At 36.3% G+C, this 27,123-nt stretch overlaps 1 protein-coding gene across 1 annotated transcript in view; it reads left to right on the forward strand.

Annotated features, from left to right (window-relative positions):
- ESR1 (estrogen receptor 1) overlaps window positions 1-27,123 on the forward strand; it is a 108,626-nt gene that overhangs the window by 34,685 nt on the left and 46,818 nt on the right. The window contains 2 exon segments of the mRNA XM_063390133.1: window positions 9,455-9,571; window positions 22,009-22,344. Of these exon segments, the coding sequence (XP_063246203.1) occupies window positions 9,455-9,571; window positions 22,009-22,344 (453 nt within the window).

Raw genomic sequence — 27,123 nt, forward strand, 5'->3', positions numbered from 1 at the left:
CCTAAAATAATTATGAATTTTAAGACTAAGAAGGGCCACTAGATCAATATTTCTGTTCTTCTCTCAATATAAACTTTATATGCTGTCCATCTACAAAGCCCGGTAACTTTTAGAAGATGCCCAGGCTCAAGATGCCCATAGGCTCAAGCATTTCCTTAAAATGCTGGCTTATTCTAATGATTTGTCCTCCCATATGCTAAAAATTTGCCAAATAAATGTTCAAAGTTATGTGTCTTACTTTGGCTTTTACATCACTTCCATGAACCAGACTCAGTAATAACTATCTTTCTCCTGTGGAAAGTTCTTAAAAATGAGGTAATCGAGTCATCAAATCACCTGGATATCTTAAGTGAACTGAAATGTTTCAGTCTCCTGCTATATATCTTTCTATCTTCTGAGTCCATTATCTTTGCACCTCTATTCCCCCACACCCATAACAGCCGCTCTAAAATTTGGATGTCAGAGTTGGATGATGTATTTCAACATGAGCCTTACAAACACCATTTACAAATTAAAAATCCCCTTGTGACTCACACGTTCTTTCCCCCCTCTAATTCTCTTGGTTTTTGGATAGTCACCAAGCCCTATGAGATAGGAAGGAATTACTCATACCACCTCTGACAAGCACCCAGCAAATGCCTACATATGGGGGTGTCTGCAAACCCCCAGAGGGAGCACAAGGGATTCCCAACAAACCAGGGGTAAATCCTCTACATTAGAGGGTACCTTGTCCCCAGAATTACTCAAGCATTTTAGAAATCCCCAATTCTATTTCCCCTTCTTATGCCCTTTTGATGTTTTTCAGGTGCATCTTCTCTGCTTTTGTTGAAAGCTTTTGTTTGTATCTGGGATATTTCACATATATTCAATTAAAAATTACTCCCTGATGGGAGGCATTACCAGAACAGGTTGGCTTCCGAGAATGGATGAATAGCTGAGGAATTCCAGAGGCCTGCGTTTAATGTCTTGTTCAGAGATATAATGGTCTCCAAAGTACAGGAATTCTTGAAGCTGGGAAGTATTTTGCTTGTGTGCCTTGAACCTGGATTCTAATTAGCAGTTATGCCTTCTGACCATCAAGTAGGAGAGTTTTGGCAGTAGACTTTGAGTGCTATCAATTGTTTTTATTTGACAGTGATAGAGCTGTACTTTGTTGAAAGTATGTAAGGTTGAGCGGGGTGATAATGTATACATATTTTCATCTTTGAGAGAATTTTTCTGGTGAAACAGGCTAGTAAGTGAGTGTTTGGCTAATGGTGAAGTGTAGCAATTGCAATAGTGTCAATTTGTGAGGTTTCTGAGGTCTTCCCTTTAACTTTTCATTCTTGTCTTCTGTTTTGATGGTATTTTTGTAATCTGCTTTATAACAGCTCATGTCCTGCAGCCAAGAAGACAGAAACTCCCTAATAAGACTGCTTGTACACTGCCGCTTTGAGCTGTTAGCCAAACTACAGAACATGAACCTCAGTGAGACTAGCAGAGTTAATCACAGCCAATCAACAGGGAGCTGCAGATGGGCAGGGTGGAAAACACATGGTTCCAGTTGGAGATGGCTGTTGGAAGTCTGAAGGCTGGAAAAGGGGGATTTGGAAAGTCTGCCTAGGTTTAGCTGTCATTGAGACTTCTCTAACTGCTGGTGGTCAGCCAGGTTCTTCTGAAACGTCTTTTGATTTATTTTTGTGCATTTAGTAGTTTTTCTCCAGTGTCCCTCAAGGTAAACATGTGCTCTGATTGCATTTTTTTTCCTCTGATTGCATTCTCTAACAAGCATTTTTAATTTCAGCTGTGTAATTTATGGTGATCTTGTTTCAGAAATTTGAGTGTTATTGAAAGGCAAGAGTCAAAACCTCTTTTTTTCCTAGTGAGACAATGTTGAATGTGGTACTTTTCTGGCAAATTTTGAGTGCTGCATTCAGCATGGATGATGTCTTAAGATGTTTGTATCCAGGATACTTCTTTATTTTCCAAGGCATAAGCAAATCACCGGGCTGCAGTGGACCTTGAGCTCTAGTTCATCTTTCTGTCCTGTGACAGGATCAGCTTCTACCAGTTCGTTATATATAGTTTGTTGAACTGCTTCTTAAAACCTGTAGCTTGATCCAATGTTTTATTCTCCTTATCACTGAAGGCTACTAGGAAATTTGAATCTTCCTGCTTGCAGGTTAAGGTCATCACTTATTTTCATGCCACAGTAAAAAAAATGTTCTCTTTCTTTCTTTAACAACCTTTAAAGCATGGAAGTTTGCTATCACACTTGAAAAAAAATTATTCTGTTTTATCCAACCTGAAGAAACAAGGCTTATTCAACATTTTCTCATAGGTCTTGTTTTCTTGACTTCTGATCTTCTAGTTGCTCTGCTTTGGAGGTTCTCCACATTTTATTGTTTTCGTTTTTTCTTGAAACATGATTTCCTTCAATGTGGTGTTTCACGAGTACTGAACAGAGCAATAGGGTTACCATCCTAGCCCATCCATCACACGGTATTTGTCTATATCCATCTGTAATGTTTGCCTTACTTACAAAAACATGGTACTCTTAACTCATAATCAATGTGTGATGCAGAATAAACTCAGACATACTTTTCTGGAGGAGAAATATTTTTTCTCCTTATTGTTTTGTGCATATGATTACTTCTGTTTTAATTCAGAGATTTCTACCAGTCCTTTGTACTTTGTGCTTTTGTGCTGCTTTTTTCCCATGTGCTACCTCCAGTTTGCCAAGGTAATTTGGAATTCTAATTCTGTACTCTCCAGCCATTTATTTTAGTCTGCTAGCAGAGAGTCTGGCCATTCCTCTGTTCTTCCAACACATATAAATGTCATCTACAAATGAATAACAATTAATAAAAGAAATACTCCAGATCACTACCCATTTGTGAGCCAAACACTACATATAACTGACTTCAGGACAGACACTATGGAGCCTTATTCAATATCAGCTTCTGTTGTAACAGTGAACTCTGATAGTTCTGCCCTGAGAGTGATTTTCTGAAATCATCTGAACTGTATTTTCCTAGCTGACATATGATGTGTCAATCTAGGCAAAATTGAAAACATTTCTGAAGCTGGGCAACACACATTGCCAGAGAGTAGAGAACTGACCCTTATCTGATTTTGTAAATGGTAATTTGTTTTTCCTCTGCCAAATCCAAAGCTCTTTCCACTTCTTAGATAGAATTCCTGGCTTTTAGAAGCTGTTCGTATTGTATCCTGTATCATCACCTTTAATGTTGTTTCACTTCCTCTGGCATATGACTGTTGTGGAATATCAAGCAACAACAAAAAATTGAACATTATTACATGTTGCAAGTGTTTAGTGAATATTTCATCTGAAAACTCACATTATTCCTAGCTGAGGATTGAGCCTGTCAGCAATTCAAAATACTCAGATGGGAAACAAAAGCACTTAACATTTAAAAACTACAACAGAGTGTTTGCAATTTTTGGCCTGCAGGAAAGTGCTAAACTGTTCCACTTGCTTTTAGAGAGTGTGACAGACAACACAGCTACTCCCATTCTAAAATGTGGCTAGAGATATGCAGGACAAGAGATTAAGATACCTTGGCTGACCCTTCTGATTATAAAATGGATGAGTCTTCATACTATAGAGTGTGGATGATGTTAAGGTATGAGGGAGCAAACCAAGGATCACAGCTACATATTGGTTAATTAAACAAGAATATATCTAGGTTATACTTTGTAGGAGAAAGTGGTACACAGGCAGAATGGCAGAAAACAGTTTTTTTTTGTTTTGTTTTTTTTTTTGTTTTTTTTTTTTTTTGTCAAAATACTGGTGTCAAAGAGTAGTATAACAATTTAGCAAGTCAGCTGTTGTCTGTACTGAGGTTTCAGTTTTACAGACTTCAATGCAAAAAACTCACTGTGCTTGGAAATGCCCATGTCCACTGCATGCTCTGCGTGGTGAAAATCCATTATTGCTCCCCTCCTTCTGCCATTAAAATAAAAATATTTTAAATATTTAATAAGATTTTAATAATAAATTAATATAAAAACAAATGTTTAATAAGATTTAAATATTAAATAATATTTAAACCCCCAGCAATTCCCTTCCAAACCCAACAATTCCCTTCGAAGGGTACTGTGAGGATAACTATATTACAAGTCATTGAAAGATGTATGATAGGAGGAACTATTCAGGTACTGAAGATCCAAACTTGATTTTATACCTGGAATAAAAATAGAGAGTTACATTAATTTATTTGTCGATAGCATTTAATAGTATTTTGAGTGCACAAGAGTAATTTTGGAATATTTTTACCTTCTTAGGCTCTTTATAATAGTTGTGGGAGTTTTCTTTAGTAGAATTCTACCCCTTCTGGCTCAAATAAATTAGAGAGCTAAAAATACATGAGTTTCATTCAAAGTCTATGGGAATAAGATGGCCATGACATGCCTATAACTCTCCCTGAAAATGCTTTTTGTCTCTGGAGAGATCATATTGAGATGGTTGTGAGTAATACATTGTGGGAGTTTTTCCCTTTAACACAGCTGTTGTTTTAACCATGTGCCAAGGACTTAAAACAATTGTGATTTATCAGCTAGGGAAACAGAAACTTGATGTCACACTCCTTGCCAGATTTTGTAAGATTGGATCAGTATTTTTTGTCTATTTTTATTTGTCATGAGGAAAAAATATACTTTCTATTTTGTTGCCTTGTCTAAAATTAGAAAAATTGGATCGGGATAGAAGTAGACTTTGCACATGGTAACATAATCCTGAAATAGTAGATGAAACACCAAATTAAATTTTAAGATAAGGCCAATAATAAAAACTTCAAAATTATTTGCTTGAGTAGAAAATATAATTTTATATTTATAGATTAAAAAAATTAAATAGTGGCACTTTTTTAATATATCACCCTTTCTCAATATATAAGTTAATGCATTATTATGCTGGTGAGATGACAGCAGGCTTGGTTCCCTCATGCAGTGCCCATTCTCCTTCTTTGTTCATTTTTCCTGTTAGTGCATGGAAAGGTTTAAGAAAAGCTGGGTATGGTAATCATTTGGCTGGAATTACCTGCTCATGTGAGCAGTTATAGTTATAGTGAAGACAAGGAGATTCCACTGGAAGGCAATCAGAGCCTGCCAGCTCCATGGCACAGCTGTAGGATGTAACACAGAGTATATAAATCTTAACCTCTCCTCCTTTCTGATTCCTCAGTGGTTCTGTGCTTGATGTGTGTCAATGCTCTCAGGCACATGGTGGGATGGTTGGGACCGTCCTGTGCAGGGCCAGGAGCTGGACCTGATGATCTTTGCAGGTCCCTTCTAACTCAGGATATTTCATATTCTTTCATTTTGAGGTATGCAGAAAAAGAGGACATCGTCACAGGATGCAAATGAAGTATGTTTTACAGCCTTTTAGGCCATTTTCCTTACTGTCACATTATTAATGTTTTGCTTGTTTAAAACCAGAAAGAAGATTAATCTTCTCAGCAGAGCTGAGAAGTAGTTGCTAAGAGAACCCAAATTCCAAATCCAAAGACCTTGTCTGAGAGTAATTACACTGTGTATTTGAGTATCTGTGCTTATAAAGGATTAAGACATAACCTTCTGTTGTTCTGTGAAGCTGTTAGGAAAAAGTGTGATTTTAAAACCAATCAGTGCGCTTTTATTGGGGTACTTTAACTTACAATTGGTGTTACTTTTTGTTTTACATTCAACATTTGTTTTTATTGGGTTAGCCTATGTAATGTCCAAGTGCTTTTTTTTTTTTTTTTTTTTTTTTTTTTTTTAATATAATTCTTTCCAAGGTTTTGCTTTTCATCTCAAGTCTTGTTTGGCACCTTAAGTTGTGGATAAGGTCTACAGTTTAGCTTTCTTTTCCTTCCTTTCATCCTAGCTAACATGTATGATAATTTTGGTAATTTCACTGTCAGATCATAGAAGGACATGGTGATTCCAGAAGTTATGGCTAAGCTGATAGCTGCCTTATTTAGATAGACAAAGAATATCTTAAAAATGTGTGATGAGGGTTGAAAACAAAAGAACAATTAGAGGAAAATCACATAGTAGTAAAAGGATAATAATTATTACTGGCTTTGTTCAAGATGTATGATGAATCAATTCAACTACATCAGTTTGGGCATCCTTACCCTCTTTCCCTCTGCTGCTGGACATTACCATGCAGAGTGTCACAGAGAAAAGGGTGTGATTTTTGCATCCCATTCTGGAGAGACCATAGTGTATCCTGATGTGCTGTAATAGACTTAATTTTATATACTTAATTTTATTTTTTGCTGTTTTAAAATGTGCAATTAATGAGTTTTCATAAGAAAAAGACACCATCCCTCCCTAAACTCTTACAGTAGGTCCCTTAAACTCATCCATGGTAGCTCATGACAATGCAATTTATACACATGGGAGATTAAAACTAGGGGATCCACCTTATTAAATTCACTGCCTTGAATTTTGTGCAGGTTTTCTGATAATTCATTTTTTAAAAGCCTCAGTAAGATCACAGAGTCCAAGTAGCATATGCTTCCCTCTACCAGTATCAGTGATCACTGAAGTCATTTTTCCTCTTGGTATTCCTCTAATATAAATTCTCAAGTAGCCTAATTACCCTCTCTTCTAACATGTACCATGCTTTGGATACCATGAAAACAAACAGCAGGGCAACTGTGAATCTGTTGATGTGTCTCATTTTCATGTTGACAATTCCTGCCAGTGAGAAATCCCTTTAGTAGATCAGATTGGTTGGAATCAACTTTTCCAAGAGATGACCTTTAAGCATTAGGCAAAAGGTAGAATATTTAAAAGACAATTCACCTACATCAAGGTTATTAAGTTCTATACTATTTCATTTTTAAGTAAAACTTGTTTTTACTTATTACCTATTCCTTAATTGTGTTTTTCTGCCTTTTTCTCTTCCATGCTACCCCAAGCTAGACTGCCCTAGTCTGTCTATGCCTTGCAAAGGAAACTCCCTTTTTCACTTCCAGAAACTAAATACTTGAAATCATATAGTATTGTGGAGAATCAGGAAAGGTTCCTGCCTTCCTTCTTCCCTTTGTTTCTTTCTTCTTTCCTGATTAAATTCATAATGTTTTTTACCGTATACTCAAATTATCAAATATTTTTTTCTGGTTGCTTACATGTTTTCCCATCTCTTGAAGGCATGTTGGTTGAAATAAACCCAAAATTATGATAAATATTAAATGCATTATCTTTTCCCTAGATTTACTGGAAATGTGAAAGGCTAAACAACGATACTCACAATCTAAAGAAGCATTCCCATCACACACAGATCTTTGTGGTTTTTTTAGAAAAGCCAGATTTTACGTTCTTTATTCTGTGAAGTCAATCAAGCACTTTGAGTGAACAGTCTAAGGTGCAGATCATGTCTAAAGTGCATGAAAACAGACTAATTATGCTACCATTTAAATTCATTATAAAACTCTTCAAAAGGAAAAATATTATTATATGAATGTGGGAACAGTTGCTCTATTACCAATAGGATTATTTAATGGACTATTCTACAAGCCAAGTATTTATTTCCAAACACTTGCAGTTTGTACAGGTAAATACAGATTCATAGCCAAGGAGAAGGTTATCACTCACATAAGCATAGCAAAAATAGGGTAGCTGCCCTGATGATATTGATTACCCTTGATTTTTGTTTTTTGCATGCAGTCACTTCTGTCACGTTTTTTTTTAACCTGTGAACACTATGAACATCAGCCAATCCAGCAAAGATGGTAAGCACGATTTCAGCTTCAACCTAAGTGGGATTTACCTGCTTCTTTCAGACAGATCTAAATGGCGTTCTGAATTATTTGCTGATTTCAAAGCCTACACTGATTCACCATGTGAATTTACCTTTTAACTTCACCAGAAAGAAGTTTATCTATTCTTTCAAACTGTTCCTTTCTTTTTTTAAAAAAATAAATTTTTCCATCTTTATCTCATGGTATTTCCAAAGTTGGCTAATGAAACAAGGCAGGTGATTGAGATTAGGTGCCACACTCTTTCATTGCTGCTTAGTGTGACTCAATGTAAGTGCATTTTCTTAAAAATATGGCTTTCTTTTTCTGCCCCTTTTCCTCGTGGATACTGTGTATGTGGTTCAGGCAGTTTACTTTCAAACTTGATTTTTTTTTGTTCCCTTATATGTGAAAGGTTTTGAATCAGATATAGAACAGTCTGTATCCTACCAGAGGAACTGAAAATTAAAGCGCTCTCTCATGCTGGGCTGAGATGGTGGTTCAGTTGTACCTGTTTGCCACAGTGCTAGAGCAAAGCATGTGGAAACAGAGTTTTCCTGTATTATTTTGTTCCATCCAGTAGACCTAAAAAATAATAGTTCTGTCTATTTGAGACAGGGCATAGTCAGCTGTTCCCCTATTAACAAGTTCAGAGGTTGGCTACTTATTTTGATGAGATCCCAGTTATGCAGCATTAGAGAGCAGATGTTCCTGCTGTAATCTGATAGTAATTTTTACTCTATTTTCTAATTTATAGTCAAGGATAGATGATTTGATGAGACCAAGGCCTCTGTGAAGCCTCCACCCTACTTTACCTCAAGCTGATCCCTTGACCTCAAAGAAAGAACAAACAGTTCTGCAGTAACTTTTTTTTTTTTTTTTTTTGGCATGTGTGTGCTGTACCTTAGCTGTGTTCAGATGAATACAGAGCACCAATGAGATAATTTTGAAGAGGCTTTTTCATCCTTGTTAACCTTTGTCAGTGGTTGGCAAATAATTTTATAGCAGATTTAAGCACACATTTTTCAAGAGTGAATTGGAAAATATGCTTTTTGGCATGGCAGTAACAAATAATGGTATGCTAAAAATACTTGTTATGAGAACTGAGATGTAGAGAGTAATAAATGAGGAAGAGGAGCCCTGAAGAATATACCAGTAAGAAGCTCAGTTTCAGCATGTGGTAATTTTGGAACTTGTCATGTCAAAAGTTTTTTGCACAAATCAGTAGAATGGAATCATTCAGCTGGAATTAGCGACTGATTTATCCCTGAGGTACAATTAATCATTTCAAGATTGTTGCTTCTGTTTTATGTTATTGTTTGTTTCTTAACTGGCCCTATCATAGATAAAATCTTTTGTGCATAGACTTTTTAAATTTTGTAAACCTCATTTTGTGCAGTCTTTTGGTTAAACATCAGCACAGGCACACAAAACCAGATGGCGTTGTATTTCTCGGCCTGAGAGCAAGGAAGTCAAGTCACTTGTTCATAGTAATATATCCTCTTTTGTGGTTGCTTTAACTGTTCACTATTTTCACTGGTCTACAGAAGTTTTTATTGAAAGAACTTGCAAATAAATATGTGGCATAGAGATGTTTCAAAATCTGTATCAACACTTTTATGAGAGGTTATGACCGTAATTCTACTTTTTTTCCAAAGATGTTGTAGTAATTTTTGTTATGTCTGTGTATAACTGTGTCCTTACTTTTCCCTCTGGTTTTACAGGGCACAATGACTACATGTGTCCTGCTACCAACCAGTGCACCATTGACAAGAACAGAAGGAAGAGTTGCCAGGCCTGCCGACTGAGAAAATGCTACGAAGTGGGAATGATGAAAGGTGGTATGTACACAGCCACCCTCAAATCTTTAACACTGCTGTCTGCCTTCCTGCCTTTTAACTTCATTGGGCAGTTTATATGGTTTCTAACTAAAAGGGGGAGCTACTGATTTTATTGAGTTCAAGTCTATTAAATAAAAATTATTTTATTAAATAAAAAATGAAAAGCTCCTGAATGTTGTGTTATCTTGTCCAAATTCGCATGAAAAATGATACAACCATTGTTTTCAGTAGAATTGGAATTCTTCTGTTATTGTTTTTAACTCAGGGTTATTTTGGTCTCATGATATGCTTCAGATCCTGATGAACAAAATTTAACCCAGGATTTTGCAGCATTTTGCAGTTCAGTGTGAAGAGCATTGATAGTCTCAAATCAGTTCATATTTGTTAAAGAAACTTCTGGATGTGTAATTCTTCTTCTGTGAATCCTAGAAGGGAAAGTTAATTTCTCTGTTCCAGTACTGTACATATATTTTAGATGTGAATTAATTTAACCCAACAATATTAAAGACTTACTCATTTTATAAGAGCCAAGACAAATGCCACTTTCCTGGAACATATATAATAATGATGGCTTGTTGTAGCCTGCTAAAAATTTTGGATTGCTTTTATCAATGAAGAGTAATCAGTAGCTGTACAGATGTATAGCTATATCTGTAGGAAAAACTTAGCAAACTAGTAAGTGCTCAGAGCAGGAGGGATTAGATCCCATGTATTTTGTGTGTAAGGAGCTAATTAGATTATAGACTGGTTCCTCCTTTATCTGGCACACCTAATGCTTACTTATGCCACAGAAAGTCTGGTGCAAGAGAGAATAGTAGCTCATCACGTTTGTCCTCTCCTCAATAAATCATTTATAAGTCCAGCAAAGGCAGGTCAAGTCTGGGAATCTTAGGAGAAAAAGGGAAGAACTAAAGGAAAAATGATCTTGTGTTGGTGCAGTTGAGATTGGATCTGCATTTTCATCAACTCAAGGATGAGGGAAGAGCTGAGACTGATTTTGTTAATCTCAGTTTTGGGACTCAAGAAAGAGGAATATGTAAAATCTGCTTTTGCTTCTAGAAGTAAAGACAGTGATTGATTTTTTTAGATGAGATTTTATGCATTGATCTGAACATCCTGGATTATATGGCTAGAACTCTTCAAAGAGTATGTAGTTAATATCACAGCTATGATCCAGAAAAGACAAGAAAGGCAAACTAAAACCAGAGAATCCATACATGAATATGCAATGCAGATTTAGCTTTGACCTTCGTACATATGGCAGATCATAGCTAGGATTTATAATTATGATTTATATTGATGACATTACAAGTTTTCATTTGACACATTTACATCCAATTATGCTTACATGTGTTTACTTAGTTATCTACTGTACCAGTTTTAAGTCTTTTCATATCTCTTCTCTAGGATGCAGGTTCTAATAAGTTTTTGACTATTTTATATGTTACTGTTTTACTCTCATAAAATTGTGCAGGTTTCTTAACTAGCATTTTTTAGATTAAAGTAGTCCAAAAGAAATACTGCAGTTCTGTCCAAATTTTCTTTCAAATATAAATGTTCTGGAATCTTTATTTTGTACAGTGGTTCTCACCTGAGAAAAGTTGTCTGGATTTCATACTTTCCTTTCCTTTCCTTTCCTTCTGAAATGTTGTAAGATTTCTATAGTCACTACAGGAACTGGCAGTTCAAAAATAGTCAGTGTTGTGGTGTTTTTATTGTTTTTATTGTTTATATTTTTATTGTTGTTGTTGTTTTCTTCCTTTAAGAAACTGAGCTCACAGTTTATAAAAAAGGACATCAGGATCAGCATAAATTGTATCTGCTCTTATAGTACTACTAAAAATGCATGAAGTCTATCACTGGTTCATAAGCAAGAGTTTTAAAATATTTATTTTATGAAGTCTTGGAAAAAAAATCTTGAGATCCCTCAGTTACAAGTAATAAATTTTTCATACCTGCAGATGATTTCAGGGAAGGAAAAATTAATGTACATGAAGTAAAACAGTCAAAGTTTTTCTGGAGTTGTTATTGATCTCCTATTGTCCACACAGGTGTGTGGGGAAGAAAAACCTTTCTTCTAAATCTAGACCTTTATAATTGTCACATTTCTCTCAGATTAAGATAAAGATTAAGTAAATATTCTTGTAATGCCATTGGGCTTAACTTTTAAGTGATAATGTTTAATTTTTAAATTTTTTTTAGATTTTTTTTTCTGAGGAGAGCTATGAAGATTTTCTCTTTTGGTAGATATAACAGAACCTTTTATTCAAAATACTAAAATCGTAGCTCTGTGGTTAGCTCAAGATTTACACTGTTCTCCAATAATTCCTAGTTATGTGATTGGATCTTTTAGTTTAAATAATCAACTCATGTTCACGTTTTGTCCATGAAGGATTTGCCTTTTTTTAAGGCATTAGTTCTATAATATGCTTGAATAATTGTCTGTGTCTTATCTCACTTTTATCTCCATCTCCACAATTTGCTTATGATGACAAAACTTTTAGTTTTAATGGAAAACATATGTAATCTTTCTTTCCCCTAAATGTAATCCCAGTTTTTCTTCTGCACTGAATTAGCTGAGGTTTCTCAATAAATTGCAAAAGTTGCCAACTTGTGACTTTTTTCTGCCATTTAAGTGATATAAGTAATAACAGCTATTAAATATGGACTTTCAGTAAATATTGGGGAAGACAGACAAAATCTTGATTAAATATCTCTGGTTAATTCTAAACATATGATGTAGAATATGGTTGCTGAGGTTTTCCTCATAGAAGGTCACTTAATGCAGAATGAAAAAGTTCATTTATATTATTTTTAGTAGAGCGGACACAACTGAAGTGTGTTTTAGAGGCTTCATGTAGAAAAAAAATGCAGGCTTCAAGTGGCCCTTGAACTGTGTGGTAGGAACATATACGTATGAGTTCCTCTTATGAGTTCCTGTGGAAACTTTATTGATTTTTTTTTTTCCCTGTTCTTTGGTCTTTTAAAAACTTCTTTAGTTACTGAAGAGTTATTTTTTTTCTCTCCTCTTGAGTTTGCAAGTGTTTTCTTCTGCACCTGTTTACTGTGCTGCTTCAAGAGACAATTCGACTGCAAGAATCTCTGCTGATGCAGTCGGCATCTGAGGCGTAATTTACGGTGGTTATATTTTGTCCAAAATGCTTCATTCTCTCTTTCTGAATAAACCCAAAGGACCTTAAAATTAGGTGTTATTTTTTAGTTTGTGCTTCCCTGTTTGTACGTGAGGATAAAGTGGACACATAAGTAAGATCCTTGCCACGTCCCTTTGCCTTCTGTTCCCTAGCAGGGGAGAGAAGCCTTGTTTTTGTTTCCAATCTGCTGATGCCTTCTTGAAGCCTGTTTTTATTCTGATTTGAAGAAGAGTATTCTAGCTTTCACATGTTGGACGATTCCAGCTCTCAAATGGAGTTACAGCAGTTGCAACCCTGAAGCTCCAACCATATGTAAAGTGCAATACAGACCTCATTTTCTGTTTTCCCATTGTTTGAAAGGCTTTCTGATGACTTGGGCGTAAAGACCCTAATTTTATGAAACCACAAGCACCTTATTTTATTGTTTTTTACTAATTATTTTTTATAGTGTGGTAAGTGAGTGAAGGTTTCTAGTAATTAGAATGTTGCATTTTTTCCCTCCTTTCAGTGTAAGAAAAGACAGATCTATCATTCAGTGCTGTGTGGGATCAGGGCAATAGCATACTAGTGCAATTTGTGGCTACAGCCAAAAAATGCCATAATGCTAAATTCCAGATGTGTAAAGAAAAATCAATTATTTGCTTGATAGTCCGTGTTAAACCACCCTAACACCTACATAATTCTTTCAATTGTCAAATGCTGATGGCTTCCTAACATCAAATCACAGGAAATGTGACCATCAAGGACTTGAGTGCTCAGGTGCTAGGTTCAGATAGTGATTATGTATATGGGGTATTTATTATCTTTGAACAGCCTGAAATCTCAGCTTGTGGAGAGAAGATTCTGTGTACTCTTTGTTGTGATAATGAAATTACAGTGTAACATCACATTTGAAGCCTACATCCTTCTGTGTAACGCTCATAAATAGTCTGAGAAGACTCCAGAAATTACTGTGATACAGCCCAGGGAGTGAAACTCCCTGCTGGCCGTAATAGAGTGCTAACACTACATGCCATTTGACTGTAGAAACTTGCATTAACTCCTAGAAATTGGAGTCTCGAGGCTTCAGTTTTTTCTTTCAGTGTTCTTTTGAAATAGTTACCCACCTCTAAGCCAGTCTGGTTCAGTGCAACAGTCTTGCTGAAGTTTAAGATAATTTTATACAGGGAAAATGAAAAAGCAAACTTTTTCATTCTCAGAGAAGGACCTTGCTGATTTTCATCTTTAAATGGAGACGTCTATGCTTCTTTCTGTATTTATTAATGAAAAAGGCTAGAGAGTTATTAAAATCATTCTCAAAAGTAGAAGTAAATTGATGTCTGATGCAACTACCAGACAGACTCAAGGTCTTCTACATTTTCATGTAATTATCTTTTAATAAACTATTAAAGAAGAGAAATTAGTGAATGAAGGAAAATGGATTGTGGATGTGAAATGATTCTGGTTTGTTCGAGGAGAACCTCAATGATACTTATTAGACATACTGTTCTGCATTCAGCCAAATAACTGTGTAGGTGGGGCTTGATAAAAGTATGAGGAAATGTACTCTCTAAAGTTGTAATTGTTGGGCTGAAATCATGTCCTCATGCACATTTGAAGCAAGGTTTTTTGAGTTTACAGCCATTTTCTGAGAAAGTAAAGTGGAAATGAAATCGGATTTTTAGTGAAATATTTTTTTCTCCTCTTTGCACTCATGTAAAGGGGAGTCACTGCCATTAAATTGTCAACATTTACAATATTCCTGTGTTCTAATCCCAGAATTAGAAAGAAGAGAAAGTTGTTGTGAACACCTTTGCCAAAAATGATTTATCTTCCTATTCTACTTTATAAAATGATCTGTGCTAGGAGGAAATCTAGGAAGTCTTTTGTTGAGCCACCTGCTCAAAGCAGATTCAACAATGAATTTATACATGGCTAAGACCTTTTGAAATCAGGTGGAAACAGGATAAAATGGGACAACTTGTCATATGCTTGTATAGTATATGCTATAACTGGATATGTAAAAAAATTAATACTGCAGAATTTTTAATGTCTAACTCTTGAGCACTTGCTTGAGATTGTAAAGCTGATTATAGTTGTGTATTTGTTTACCTTGGCTTTTTGGCTTTTTTATACTTTTTCATTACTTGTGTAATTCCTAGAGTACTAGAGCTGTAAGAGACCTCAAGAGGGACTTTTTACAAGATAATTTACTAGCAGGACAAGGGCTAATGCCTTCAAACTGGAAGAGGGTAGGTTTGGATGAGATATTAGGAAGAAATTCATTTCTCTGAAGGTGGTGGAAGGACACTGGAACAGGTTGCTCAGAGATGTTGCCCCATCCCTGGAAGTGTTCAAGGTCAGCTTGGATGGGGCTCTGAGCAACCTGGTCTAATGAAAGGTGTCTTTGCCTCTGGCAAGGAGGTTAGAACTAGATATCTTTAAGATCCTCTCCGACCCAAAGCAGTCCATGATTCTGTGATTGTATGATTCTGGTTCTTCTCTTGGTTAGATATTTACAGTTCAGTCCTAGCACTCAGTCCTGGTATCAGGCCAAGCACCTCCAATACTCAATTAACTTAATTAAATGCAGCAATTAAAATTCCTTGTTGTCTTTGAGATTTATACCAATGGACTCACTGTCCTAAAATGACTGGCTTTCCCAAATCATGGTTGAGGTAAAAGTAGAGAAAGTTCCTCTAAAGGCTTTATTGTGATCCCTGAAATATCTAAAGGCTCATTGTTAATATTGTCTAGAAATGGGGAAGCTGCCATACTTACCCAAATTTGGTATGAGTTTATCAGGATTGTCAGCACTGAAAGGGATTAATTTGAATGATGGAATAATTGAACTTCTCGTTTCACTTCTACGTGTCCTAAGATGCTCTTTAAAACATGTGCTATGACTGACAAATATTGAATACAAAAATACAGATTAGGATGAATCATGTCTTGCACCTTCATCTTTAATTAACAGATCATTGATTCTCAAACTGTGCATTATGAATAGTCATTAGAGACCCCAAATGACAATTGCCTGCTTGTTAACAGCTATTTTTGTCACCAGATCTTTAAGACTTTACATAGAAGACCAGCTTTATCACCTGCATTTTAGTTAGTAGGAATTCTGGAGCACTGAGATATGTGGTGTGACTTGGTCAATGAGCAAACTGGTAGCAGAGCCAGGAGTTGAACCAGAATATCTGAATCTAAACCCCAACTGTGACTTCCTTCTCCCCTCAGAAGTGGGTCCTGATTACAGAGAAGAAATAACCCCCAGTTTGGAAAAAGAGAAGATTTATTTGAAAAAACCCCACATACAGCACTCAGGAGTTGAAAAGACTGTAATATCCAGGTGCATAGACTGAACATAAATCTGTATCTTATTTATAGTACTGTCTAGATATCTTTGTCAGAAAACGAGCTGTTAAGCACTGTCACTTGGGGGTCAGTTTGAGATTAGACATTAAATTCTGATTAATCTTTTTAGAAGATTTCAGACAATGTTTCTCATTTAAACTAATTGTCAACCCACCTGGGTTTTCAGCACAATTTACATCACTGTTTCATTTTCTGAAAGAGAAATGGGAATGAAATAAGTGGCTGATTGTCTGAATCGTATTCAAAAGAAGTATTTATTAGGTTATAAAATTTGAATTTGGAAGTGGTGTTACTTTTCTGTGACCAAATAATATATTTGTTTAGAGAGATTCAAGCAGAAAAGTCCTCCAAAATCTCAAAAGTCTTTAAAATCACCTTGGAAGGACCATCATGCTGAGATCCGTTACGATGTTAGAACCTACATTGCAGTCATAGCTCCAGCAATCTCCGTCTGTTACAAATCGATCAAGAATGAAATTATATTATTGACTTCTACTCACATACAGCACTACAGTGACCTTATGTTTTAAAGGAAGCTGTAGGATTGTCTTTAATTTCCAACAAAGCATTATAAAGCTATTGAATTCACCAGAGGTGTGCCTAATGAGGCCTTCCTGTAAAGTGAAATTGCCATAAGAGGCTGTTAGAGAGCTGCCTCACTTGCATCTGCCCCTTGGGCTCTAAAGCCAGTTGTGCTTAGACACTCAGGTTTGTGTTTGAAAGGGAACTGCTGGCTTGTTCACACTGTTTTACTTTTGCAGTCCCTTACTTTGGCTAATGGCAGCAAGGATGCCAAAGTGAGCCTGGACTCAGCCCCAGAGGCCTTCTCACAACAGTTCAGCAAATCCTTCCCATCCTTGGACATTTGAAGAGAGGCTTTCAAATTTCTGGCCTCTTCAAACCCAGCTCCAGTTTCAGAAAGTTGTGTTTATGTCACAGGAAAATCTGTTTTCTTCCTTTGCAAACACTGGGCTAAAGGATTTGCGTGGTATCTCTGCCATGGCCTGTTCTGTGCATTCTCCTTTAACACCCTGATCATCAGCAGGGCAATTGACTCTCTGCCTCTCAGACAGATACTTTCTTATTTATAATATCTTTTACTTACCACATACATTTTGTCTTTTGTTGTCAAGCAGGGTTTGTTTTACAAAACACTAGAGATTCTTTCTCTCTAAAACAGAGATTCTTTCTCTCTGGCAATTTTCAACAGGGTGCCAATGAGGTAGGTTGGTCTTGAAGAGCAATGACATTGTTTAGAAGAGGAGGTGTTTGCAAGCACATTTGAAACACTCTTTTGACAAACTGACAAAATTATAGGCTGTTAATGCTACAAGGCTGTGTGTGTATGTAGAAGTGTCAAATCTCTCTCCTCTGGGGTCTGCTGACAAGGAGCAGAAGTGTGGACAAAGAGCCTCAGGTTCAAAGGTTGTTCCAGGCTGGGAAGTTAGCTGGCAAACCATCACTGTTTCCAAACCCAGTCACAGATCCATCTTTTTGTTGTCATCTTAAATTAAATAAATAAATAAACAAACAAAAAACAAGCAAAAAGAAAAAGAAAAAACAAACAAACAAACAAAAATAACCTCCCCAAAATACCACAAGAAAAGCCCACCAAAACCAACAAAAACCCCAACCAAACAAAACCACAAAAAAGCAAAAAACAAAAACAAAAACAACAAAAAAAAAAAAAGAAAAGAGAGAAAAATAAAGTGTGCCTACAAACTGTTGTTGATTGACCAAATTTGTAACAAGAAAGTAACTGAAAAATAATATACAGACCAGTTCAGAAGAAATATATTTAACTTGAATAAAAGTGGAGATTATACCTGCATCTTCAAAACTAAAATGCATTATTCTGTAGTTCACACACAGCCAAGCAAATTTGATTCTAATTGGTCTCATCCTTTTCTCCCTCTAAATATTCTTGAATATTTTAAATAACACTGAATGTATAAAAGTGGAGCTTTGTTATTAGCAATACGTAGGGAGATAACGGCTGTTGCGTGGCTGAGATTCAATGCTCATTCAGTGCATTTTTAATTGTGGTTCTTTCATTTGAATGGTCTGGTGTTATTTTTTGTTTTGTTTTAATGATACATGAGAAAACACTAGGGAATTATTTCATAAGGTTAACATTCCTTTCACAAGCATACACTCATGGAATCTCAAGTTGGAAAGGACATTAAAGATCATCTAGTTCCACCTCCCCTGCCATGGGAGTATCATATGCAATTGTATTGTGCGTGTGCTGTTTTATTGCTAATCAGGGTCTAATGATTTGATTATATAATTACATAGCAGTTTTGAAATGTGTCTCCATGTCTAAAAGTCTGACTGAATTATATATGAAGCTTTATAAAACTGCCTTTGAAAACCTTGGCTCTTGCAGGTTTAAAACTCAAGTTTTGAGCTCAAGGAAATTGTTTTAGGGCTCTTGCAAGACGCTCAATCAGTTTTTGCTGGAATATTGTTTTGCATAACACTTGACAATTAAGGTCCTTTATGGGCTGAACTGTTGAATCAAAAATGATGCATTAATATAATTAAAAACCCTTACAGAATCATTGCATTTTTGGCAAAGAAATTGTAGTTTGATAGAGTTCCCTTTTTTGGAATTAGTGACTGTGCATCACTATTATCTCTTTTTAACAGAGATAAAATTTGATTAAGTTGAAGGAGACTTGGGAGCACTTGCATTTTTCAGAGAGCTACTCACTCCTATTTAGTCCAAGAAAATGAGTAAGTTTTTTGCTTGTCCATCTAGGGCTTAGGTAAAGAGTTAGTAGTAAGTTCTATAAATCTCTGATGAATATGATACTTATACAGATTCAGAGACCTTTCTGTCTATGATAATAAAAGCTGGTGATGTGATGCAGAAGGAATGCATACTCTTACTGACTTTTTTTTTCAGACTTAGTTTCTACAAAATCCAGTAGTAAAATTGCTAAAATTGGTTGGGTGGTTAATTTTTTTAGAATCCCAAAATAAAAATGCAAGAAATAAACTTATGTGGGGCATCTCCTCCAAACTGTTTATGTTCAGCTTTGCTTAATGCACCACTTTTTTTTGTTCTAAGGTGGAGAAAAGCCAGTGGTAGGCTTTCAGATGAATTACAAACAAAACTATTGTTCTTATTTAGCATCCGGTTTATTTGTAAACAGCTAAATGGGCTTACATTTGCCATCCTTCTTCTGTTATGCAAAATCCTTATCACATCATTGTTTTACTGAACAAGGCAGGCCTAGACTAAGTAAAAAGCAAACCCAAAAAGCCTCTGATCTTCTAGTAATCTATATGATGGAGTCTTAATGCTGAAGTTGCCCTACTTATTTTTATTAACCTTTAATGGATTCTGTTCTCTATCACATTTGGCCCACAGCTTTCTAACTACACCACCTTCTAATGTATTCAGATTGTCAGTTTTCTTTCTCCATGGTGAGAAAGAGAACTTCTTCCTGTCTATCCTGAACCTTGGGGGGATATACCTGAGGGGGTATTTTCACTTGAAACCTTCTTGTATTAGAAGAGGAATTTTAGTGTTTTGCACCTTATTCATCTTTTTGTTATTCCGGATTTTGTAGTCTAGTATGTAGCTTGCAGACCAAGCAGATACAGTCAATTTAGATATTTCTTACACCAAAGTTGTTTCACATTACAAATGATCTTATCTGTATCCCATTTTCACTTATTTTTCATTTATTTTTATATCTCTTTAATTTGGGAATAACTGAACTGCACACAGTGTTCACTGTAGTGTGTCTCACGATAATAAACTCTGTGATTTATGGAGTTGCTCTGTCCTCCCTTCCTTTCCTAGTATTTTCTAGCCTTCTATTTGCTTTCTAGACTTATCTGATGTTTTTATAGTATTTTTCTAACCCCAACTTCTTGTTTATGAATTATGTCATTCTATCTATTTATGAGTATGTTGAACACCACAGACCCCAAGGATGCCTTCTCTTTGAAAGAAAATTGCTGGATGAGCAGCCGTAAAATTTGGAATGTGAGAAAGTTAACAAATGCTTTAGTTTCTGTGAACCATGTGGGCTTGTTCCTGTGACTATATCTACATATTTCACAGGGCAACTTTAAGTAAAAAACATTAAATTAATACAAAGCATACAACAAAAATATCTGTTACAGATAGAGCATGCCTGCTATTGAGTATTGCAAGGAAGTTACCAGTGAGAATATCTCAATGATGACAATTTGCTAGAATTAGTCTTGTGTTTTTCTGAATAGCAAGAATCTCCTCCCCCCCTCTCCTTATTAGAAACTGTTTAGTGGTAGGAAAGATTGGTATTGCTGAATGAAACCTTGGAACAGCAATGCATTTCAGAGTTTTGGCTTAGAAATAGTTTAGTGAATGGGAAAATGTAGATAGGTTAAACTAATAGAAGTGATGAAAGATTTATTGAACTCCCTTTATCTGAATAGATTAATGAAATAGAATCACAAAGCCCACTAGATTTTGAATGAACTAAACATAAAATGCACAATCTCCAAATACTAATTCAGTGAAAATCTCATCATAGTTGAAGAAAGAGGAAAAGAGATTTAAAGGTTCTCCCTGTTTCTTTGAGACTGGAAAGGAACAACATTTATATGAAAGCGTTTTGTATGTGAGATGAAAATGCTGCCAACAAAGACTGGGATTCTAAAGGTTTGAAATTTTGTGGTGTGAAGAGAGCTGAGTGAATGTTGTCTTTTCCTTTTCCCAGCCATTAAAAAGACCTGCACTGATTGCATGCAAGTTTTTATTTGGTTTTGGTTTTAATGTTTTCTCTTTTCCATTTCTTGAATGGTTTACATCTGTATTCTCTGCAGATGCTTCTTTTACTTTTCAAGCTGGGACGAGTGCTGCTTTTTCCTGTTGCATGAGAACTCCAGAATAAGCTGCATCATAAGCTGCCTTCTCCTCATACCTCAGTTCCTCATGTGCTTTCCTTATTGGTTGTCCTCCCTTGCCTCCACTTGATGATGGATTTAAGTTTCTGACTCAGTCTCAAAATGTCTGTTACTCCTCCACTTAGATCCAGACTTAACCTTCCCTTTACGGTTGGAGTCCACGCGGGCTTTATATTTATATTTTTCTTGTAACCTTTCCACAAAGGGAGATTTTGTTCCACTGCAAAGGTCTAATGTTTGAATTGGTATGGCTGACTTCATAATATCCTAAGGTTCAGGGTCATACAGTGCAAAGCACATTGCAGAAATCTGCAGTAATGACAATAATGGTTTGTGTTGTGCTCATTTCAGCCTTTTGATGGCGAGTCTCCCACATTAGATTCTGAGGTCGCAATTATTTCTCCTTTTCATACTTATGTTTATCTACTTAAATGGAATTCTTCATTGCTGTATAAACTCATCTTATGATGGGAACTTTCTTGAGTGTTTTTTAGATAATTATGAAGATCACAGGCTCAGAAATAAGATGATGCTTAATTAAAATAATTGGTGACATTAAGAAAAATATTCTAGATAGTTTTTGAGAGCTACTTCTGTGATCTGTCTGACTAATCACCATCATTAATTTATCACTGATAATTTATAGAATAATGTACTGCTAGAGTTTGGGACATACTTTGAATTGAAGTTTTGGGCTACAAAGAGATATTTATTCCCAATAATCGACTTCTTTTTGTGTGGCTAAGGCAGCTGTACAGTATCACTAGTCTAGAGTCCTGTGTGAGCCCAACTTATCTGAATTTTAGGAAGGAGTGCACTATTCCTGACACTGTACTTTAAAAAAAATAGTTTTTCTGTCTGACTACTGGTGTAAGATTCCTGGAGAAGTCCTCAGAAAATAAATCAAGCATCAGTGCTGCCTGGGTCTATCAAAAGCATCTGCTGTTGCCTGAAGCCAAGAGTACGTAATACTTAAGTTCAAGGAAAGGAGTTCACTATATTCTTGTGTGTCTCTAGGAGTCCGGAAAGACCGCAGAGGTGGGCGAGTGATGAAACAAAAACGCCAAAGAGAGGAGCAGGATTCCAGGAATGGGGAGGCTTCTTCAACAGAGCTTCGAGCTCCCACCCTTTGGACAAGTCCCCTTGTGGTTAAACACAACAAGAAGAACAGCCCAGCCCTGTCCCTGACGGCAGAGCAGATGGTCAGTGCCTTGCTGGAAGCTGAGCCACCCCTAGTTTATTCTGAATATGACCCAAACAGACCATTCAACGAAGCCTCTATGATGACCCTGTTGACCAACCTTGCAGACAGAGAATTAGTGCACATGATCAACTGGGCAAAGAGAGTTCCAGGTAAGGAAAAAATCCCATGTCAACTATAAAACCTGTAGATCACAAACAAACAAAACCCCCCAACAAACAAACAAACAAACAAACAACCACCCCCCCTCCCCCCCAAAAAAAACCCCAAAAAACACCCATGTACTGATTTTCTGACTACCTATTCTTATTTACTTCAAATTGTTCATTTAAGTATAAATACATTACCAAAGTTTACAACATTAAACAAAGTTTATGTTGTATTGGTCAATAAAATACTACAGTGCAATGTAAATTACTTTGAGGAAAGATTAATTCAAGAAAATATATTTTCCCCATTCTGTAGACTGTTGGGCAGTTTTTGTTTGCAAATCCTTTTTTTTCCCATACAAAACTCAGCAAAATTAAAGGTTGAAAGAGATTACTGGTCAAATCTAGTCAATTTGATCTTACCAAATTGTGTTAAGTATTTTAATCCCCTTAGAAAAGGGGGTTACTCTCATATATGTAATGTAAGCCATAAATTCACTATCATTACTATGCCCACAAATATTACTATGATTTATTTAACTGCTTGGTTATAGTTTTGACTGTGAATTACAGATCTTTCATGAATTTTGGGTTTGAGAAACAAATCCAGAATAACAGTTTTAGCATGAATTTTTTTTTTGTGCACCACAATTCCTTCTTTTCCCAAAATGAATTACAGAATTATGGGAAATATGTAACATTTTTCTCTGACTGTATATGTTCATTCATGTAGTTCAATTAATCAGTATAAATGAAATGAAAGAGTAGTTTTGTTTATCACCTTTCAAAGTTTCAGTCTACACAAGTACTCTTCATAAGTTAAGATTTAAAAATTTATAAGACATTTATTGCACATGTCATGGTTTTATCTTGGTAAAAATACTGGCATACATGGTAATTTATACTCCATAGTTTACTGGAATGCTGATCTTTTAAGGTTTTACTGTAGCCGTTTATTTAATTAAAATTATGTAGATGCTTTAGGAAAGGATGTTAGAGGCGACTAACACAGCTCTCACTCACATAGTGCATTACCTCAAAAGAATTACACCCAGGTTATGCCATTTTTCTGTTTTCCTTCATTTAAACTTGGCAAGACTGTTCCTGGTAAATCAATAACCATGTCTTTTCCAGTCCTAAAGGGTTCCCTTTCAGCCACTTTTCACATGTCACTTTGTGGGCTCCAGCTATGATCAATGAGAACCTCTGTGTGTTTCATTTCTCATCATATCTTATAAGAAATCACTTGAGAATTTTATTCTTGACAAAGTCACGGTGGTTGAAGCCTGATCTACAGTCTGGTCAAGTCAAGGGCAGTTCTGCTGTTAATTTAGGTATGTTTTGCATCACGCCATTACAAAAATGCTTTTGAAAAATGAACCTATAGTGTTAAAGCTACATAGTGTTAAAGCTACTCACTATCAAAACAGATAAATTCAAATTACCTTTCTGTGGATTTTTAGATACATAATTAGTTTGAGTCTGTTAAAATAAATTAATTTAAATTCAAGATGAATATACCACAATCTAAATTCATTATGTTGTCCAACTGGAAACATTTTGTTTCCATGACTTTTGATTTTGAGAGTGTAATTAATGGAAATGTGTTTAGAAATGAAGTAACATTGTCAGAGAACCAAGATCTGTTTTTTCGTTCAGAAATTTCTCTAGAACTGCCTGTCACAAGATGATTAAAACTGTCAATGGTCAAAAAATTGCCTGGTTTACCAAATATAAACTTCAAATTTTAAGAAAGCATCTGACACCAGAAAATAAAATGTGTAAGATTATCAACTGTTTGTGTATATCCAATGTATTTTACATTTAAATTTACATTTATTTGTGAAAATAGCTCCTAAGGAGAAACCATACCCAGTGACTTGACCATGTATATCCATTAATAAGTACTTTAGCAGGTGAGGTTTTATTTAGAACTGTTGAACTTTGGCTAGAACTAAAAAACAAAAATCCTTTCCCTGACATAGTTTGATCTGTTTAGGCACTGTACAAACAATTACACGAAAAGAAAAGAACAATTATTACTAAAGCAGAGAGAAAAAAAGAGTTTGAGGGTTCTGAAAGTGCTGGACACTTAGCTGGTTCTTGATGTTGTGGCCTGGAAAACAGTATGCATCTACAAAAGCAGAAATAAAAGAGTTTTGATTTAAAAGAATTCAGGTCCAATTGTTTACCTATCTCTACAGCTGGGGCCTCTGAGATAAAGAAATTTGGATCTAGGTGCTTAAATATATGTATGTATGTATGTATGTATGTATGTATGTATTTTTTAAATCTCTTATTTGGTCTCTAGAAAACGTTGGGTTTACCTAGTTGCTGGTATTAAATTTGAGAAATACTGATCACCTTTCAAAGATCAGGTCTTCACTTGCCAGAGTTTTCTTCTGCTGAAATTTATTGGGAATACATATAAATTAATGGAAATGTGTCTGACAATATACATCATATTTTCACCCCCTCAGAACACTGCCATTGACTACTCCATTATTACTAGAAATTATACTATACAGTTTAATCAGAGAGGATTTTTGTATATGTTATGCATGAACAAGGGAACTGAGTAACTTTCTTCTGTTCAGTATTTGATGTAACAGCATTGTGGAAATCCACTCAGTTATTTTTTCAACTAATTTACTAGGCTTTCAAGCTTCAGAATTAAGGGTAAGAATATATTTTTTTTTCCTAAAAAGTGAGTGTCCTTTTTAGCAACAGAAAAAAGCAGTTGCAGGAAACAGCTTCTCTTATGCACACATTTCAAACCTTGGAAACAATGTACAAGTTAATTTTCCTACATGCAGGATGTAGGAAAGCGTGGAATAAAGGCTATATGAGTGGCTGAGTTGAAATCATATTTCATAGGGATCAGAGAATTACAGGATATGCCATGTTGGAAAGGACCCACAAGGACCACTGTGCAGGGCGAGGACCAAGTCCTCGCCCTGCACAGCACCAGCCCCAAGTGTCACACCATGTGCCTGGGAGAAGTGTCCAAATGCTTATTGAACTCTGTCATGCTGGTGCTGTGATCACTTCTCTGGCCCAACCACCTTCTTGGTGAAGAATCTTTTTCTAATACCGACTTAAACTTCCCCTGACTTAATTTCAGGCCATTCCCTTGGGCCCTGTCACCACAGAGAGAGGTCAGTGTCTGCCCCTCCTCTGGCCTCATGAAGAAGTGGCAGACTGCAGTGAGGTCTTCCTCAGTCTCCTCCAGGCTGAACAGACCAAGTGACCCCAGCTGTTCCTCATGCGGCTTCCACCCCATGGCCCTTCACCATCCTCATGGTCCTCCTTTGCATGCTCTGTAATAGTTTAATGTTATTATGGTGTGGCACCCAGAACTGCCCCCAGCACTGGAGGTGAGGCTGTCCCAGCTCAGAGCAGAGCAGGACAATCCCCTCCCTTGCCTGGCTGGCCATGCTGTGCCCGATGTCCCCCAGGACAGGGCTGGCCCTCCTGGCTGCCAGGGCACTGCTGGCTCATGTTCAACTTGCCTTGGACCAGGACCCCCAGGTCCCTTCCTGTGGCGCTGCTCTCCAGCCTCTCATTCCCCAGTCTGTGTGTACTTCCAGGGCTGTCCCACTCCGGGTGCAGAATCTGACACTTTCCCATGCTGAAATTCTTATAATTGGTAATTGTTCAGACCTCTAATTGAGGTCTCTCTGCAGGGCCCCCCTGCCCTCAAGGAAGTCAGCACCTCCTCCCAGTATTGTGTCATCTGGGAACTCACTCAGTGTCCCTTCCAGTCCTGCATCCAAGTCATTTATGAAGCTATTGAAGTGAACAGGGTGAGGATGGAGCCCTGTGTTACCCCACTAGTGACACATCACCAGCCCTCTGCCACCCAATTCACTACAACCCTCTGTGCCCTACCCATGAGCCAGCTGCTCACCCATTGCATGATGTTACAAAGCAATTTAAACAATTTGTTGGCACAACCCCTGAACAGACACACATACACTTCAGCCTATGCCCAAACCCCCAGAATAATTGGTTAGTGAAGAAGAACTTTATTGGAAGAAGAACATCCTGATATTTTTATTTTTGAATGTTGATCAAATAAATGAACTTTTAGTGATAAAATGAATTACTCCTCTTTGAACTAAAGTATGAAAACAGCTTTGTGCTGGATGTTTTGTCCAGAAGCATACTGTAAGAGTATTGAAAGCTTTACTGAAATCCAAAAATATTACATCTTTTTGAGGAAGGAAGAAATTTATATCAACAGAGCAGAAAAGCAGTGAAGCTACAGCTTACAAAACAAAGTGTAAAGATTTTCAGGGACATTTTTGAAGTTTATTTTGCTGTGTAGGCTTTAAAGAATAGTTTTTGGCCAGCCAGTCTTTCTAATTATATAAATAGGTGGGCATGGAAGAAGAAACAGCTAATTAGATGTATCACATAAAAGTGAAATTATTCCACAAAATGGAGTAATACAAAATGGAGTGTAATTTGTGATAGACTGTGTAACATGTAGACAGAGATGTTATAAAGAAATGCTGAGGAAAATCTTCAAAATGAGATGAGTATCTTTGCAGGCATGTCCCGATTGGGAAGGTCAGAACTGGTCTCAATCTTTATTGCAACTAATTCAGCATCAGTTCAAACTTGCTTAAACTGGCTCTGCAAACTTGGTCGTATTAACTAGTTTCTGGGGAAAGGAGAACTTGTGGCAGCTTCTTATGCATAAACTCAAAAAATATCTTCCATGCCTACATATGAGTTTTGTCTGAGGTCAGAATCAAGTTCCCCTATGACAATGCA

Source organism: Prinia subflava, chromosome 2 (assembly GCF_021018805.1).
Source record: "Prinia subflava isolate CZ2003 ecotype Zambia chromosome 2, Cam_Psub_1.2, whole genome shotgun sequence".
NCBI classification, from domain to species: domain Eukaryota; kingdom Metazoa; phylum Chordata; class Aves; order Passeriformes; family Cisticolidae; genus Prinia; species Prinia subflava.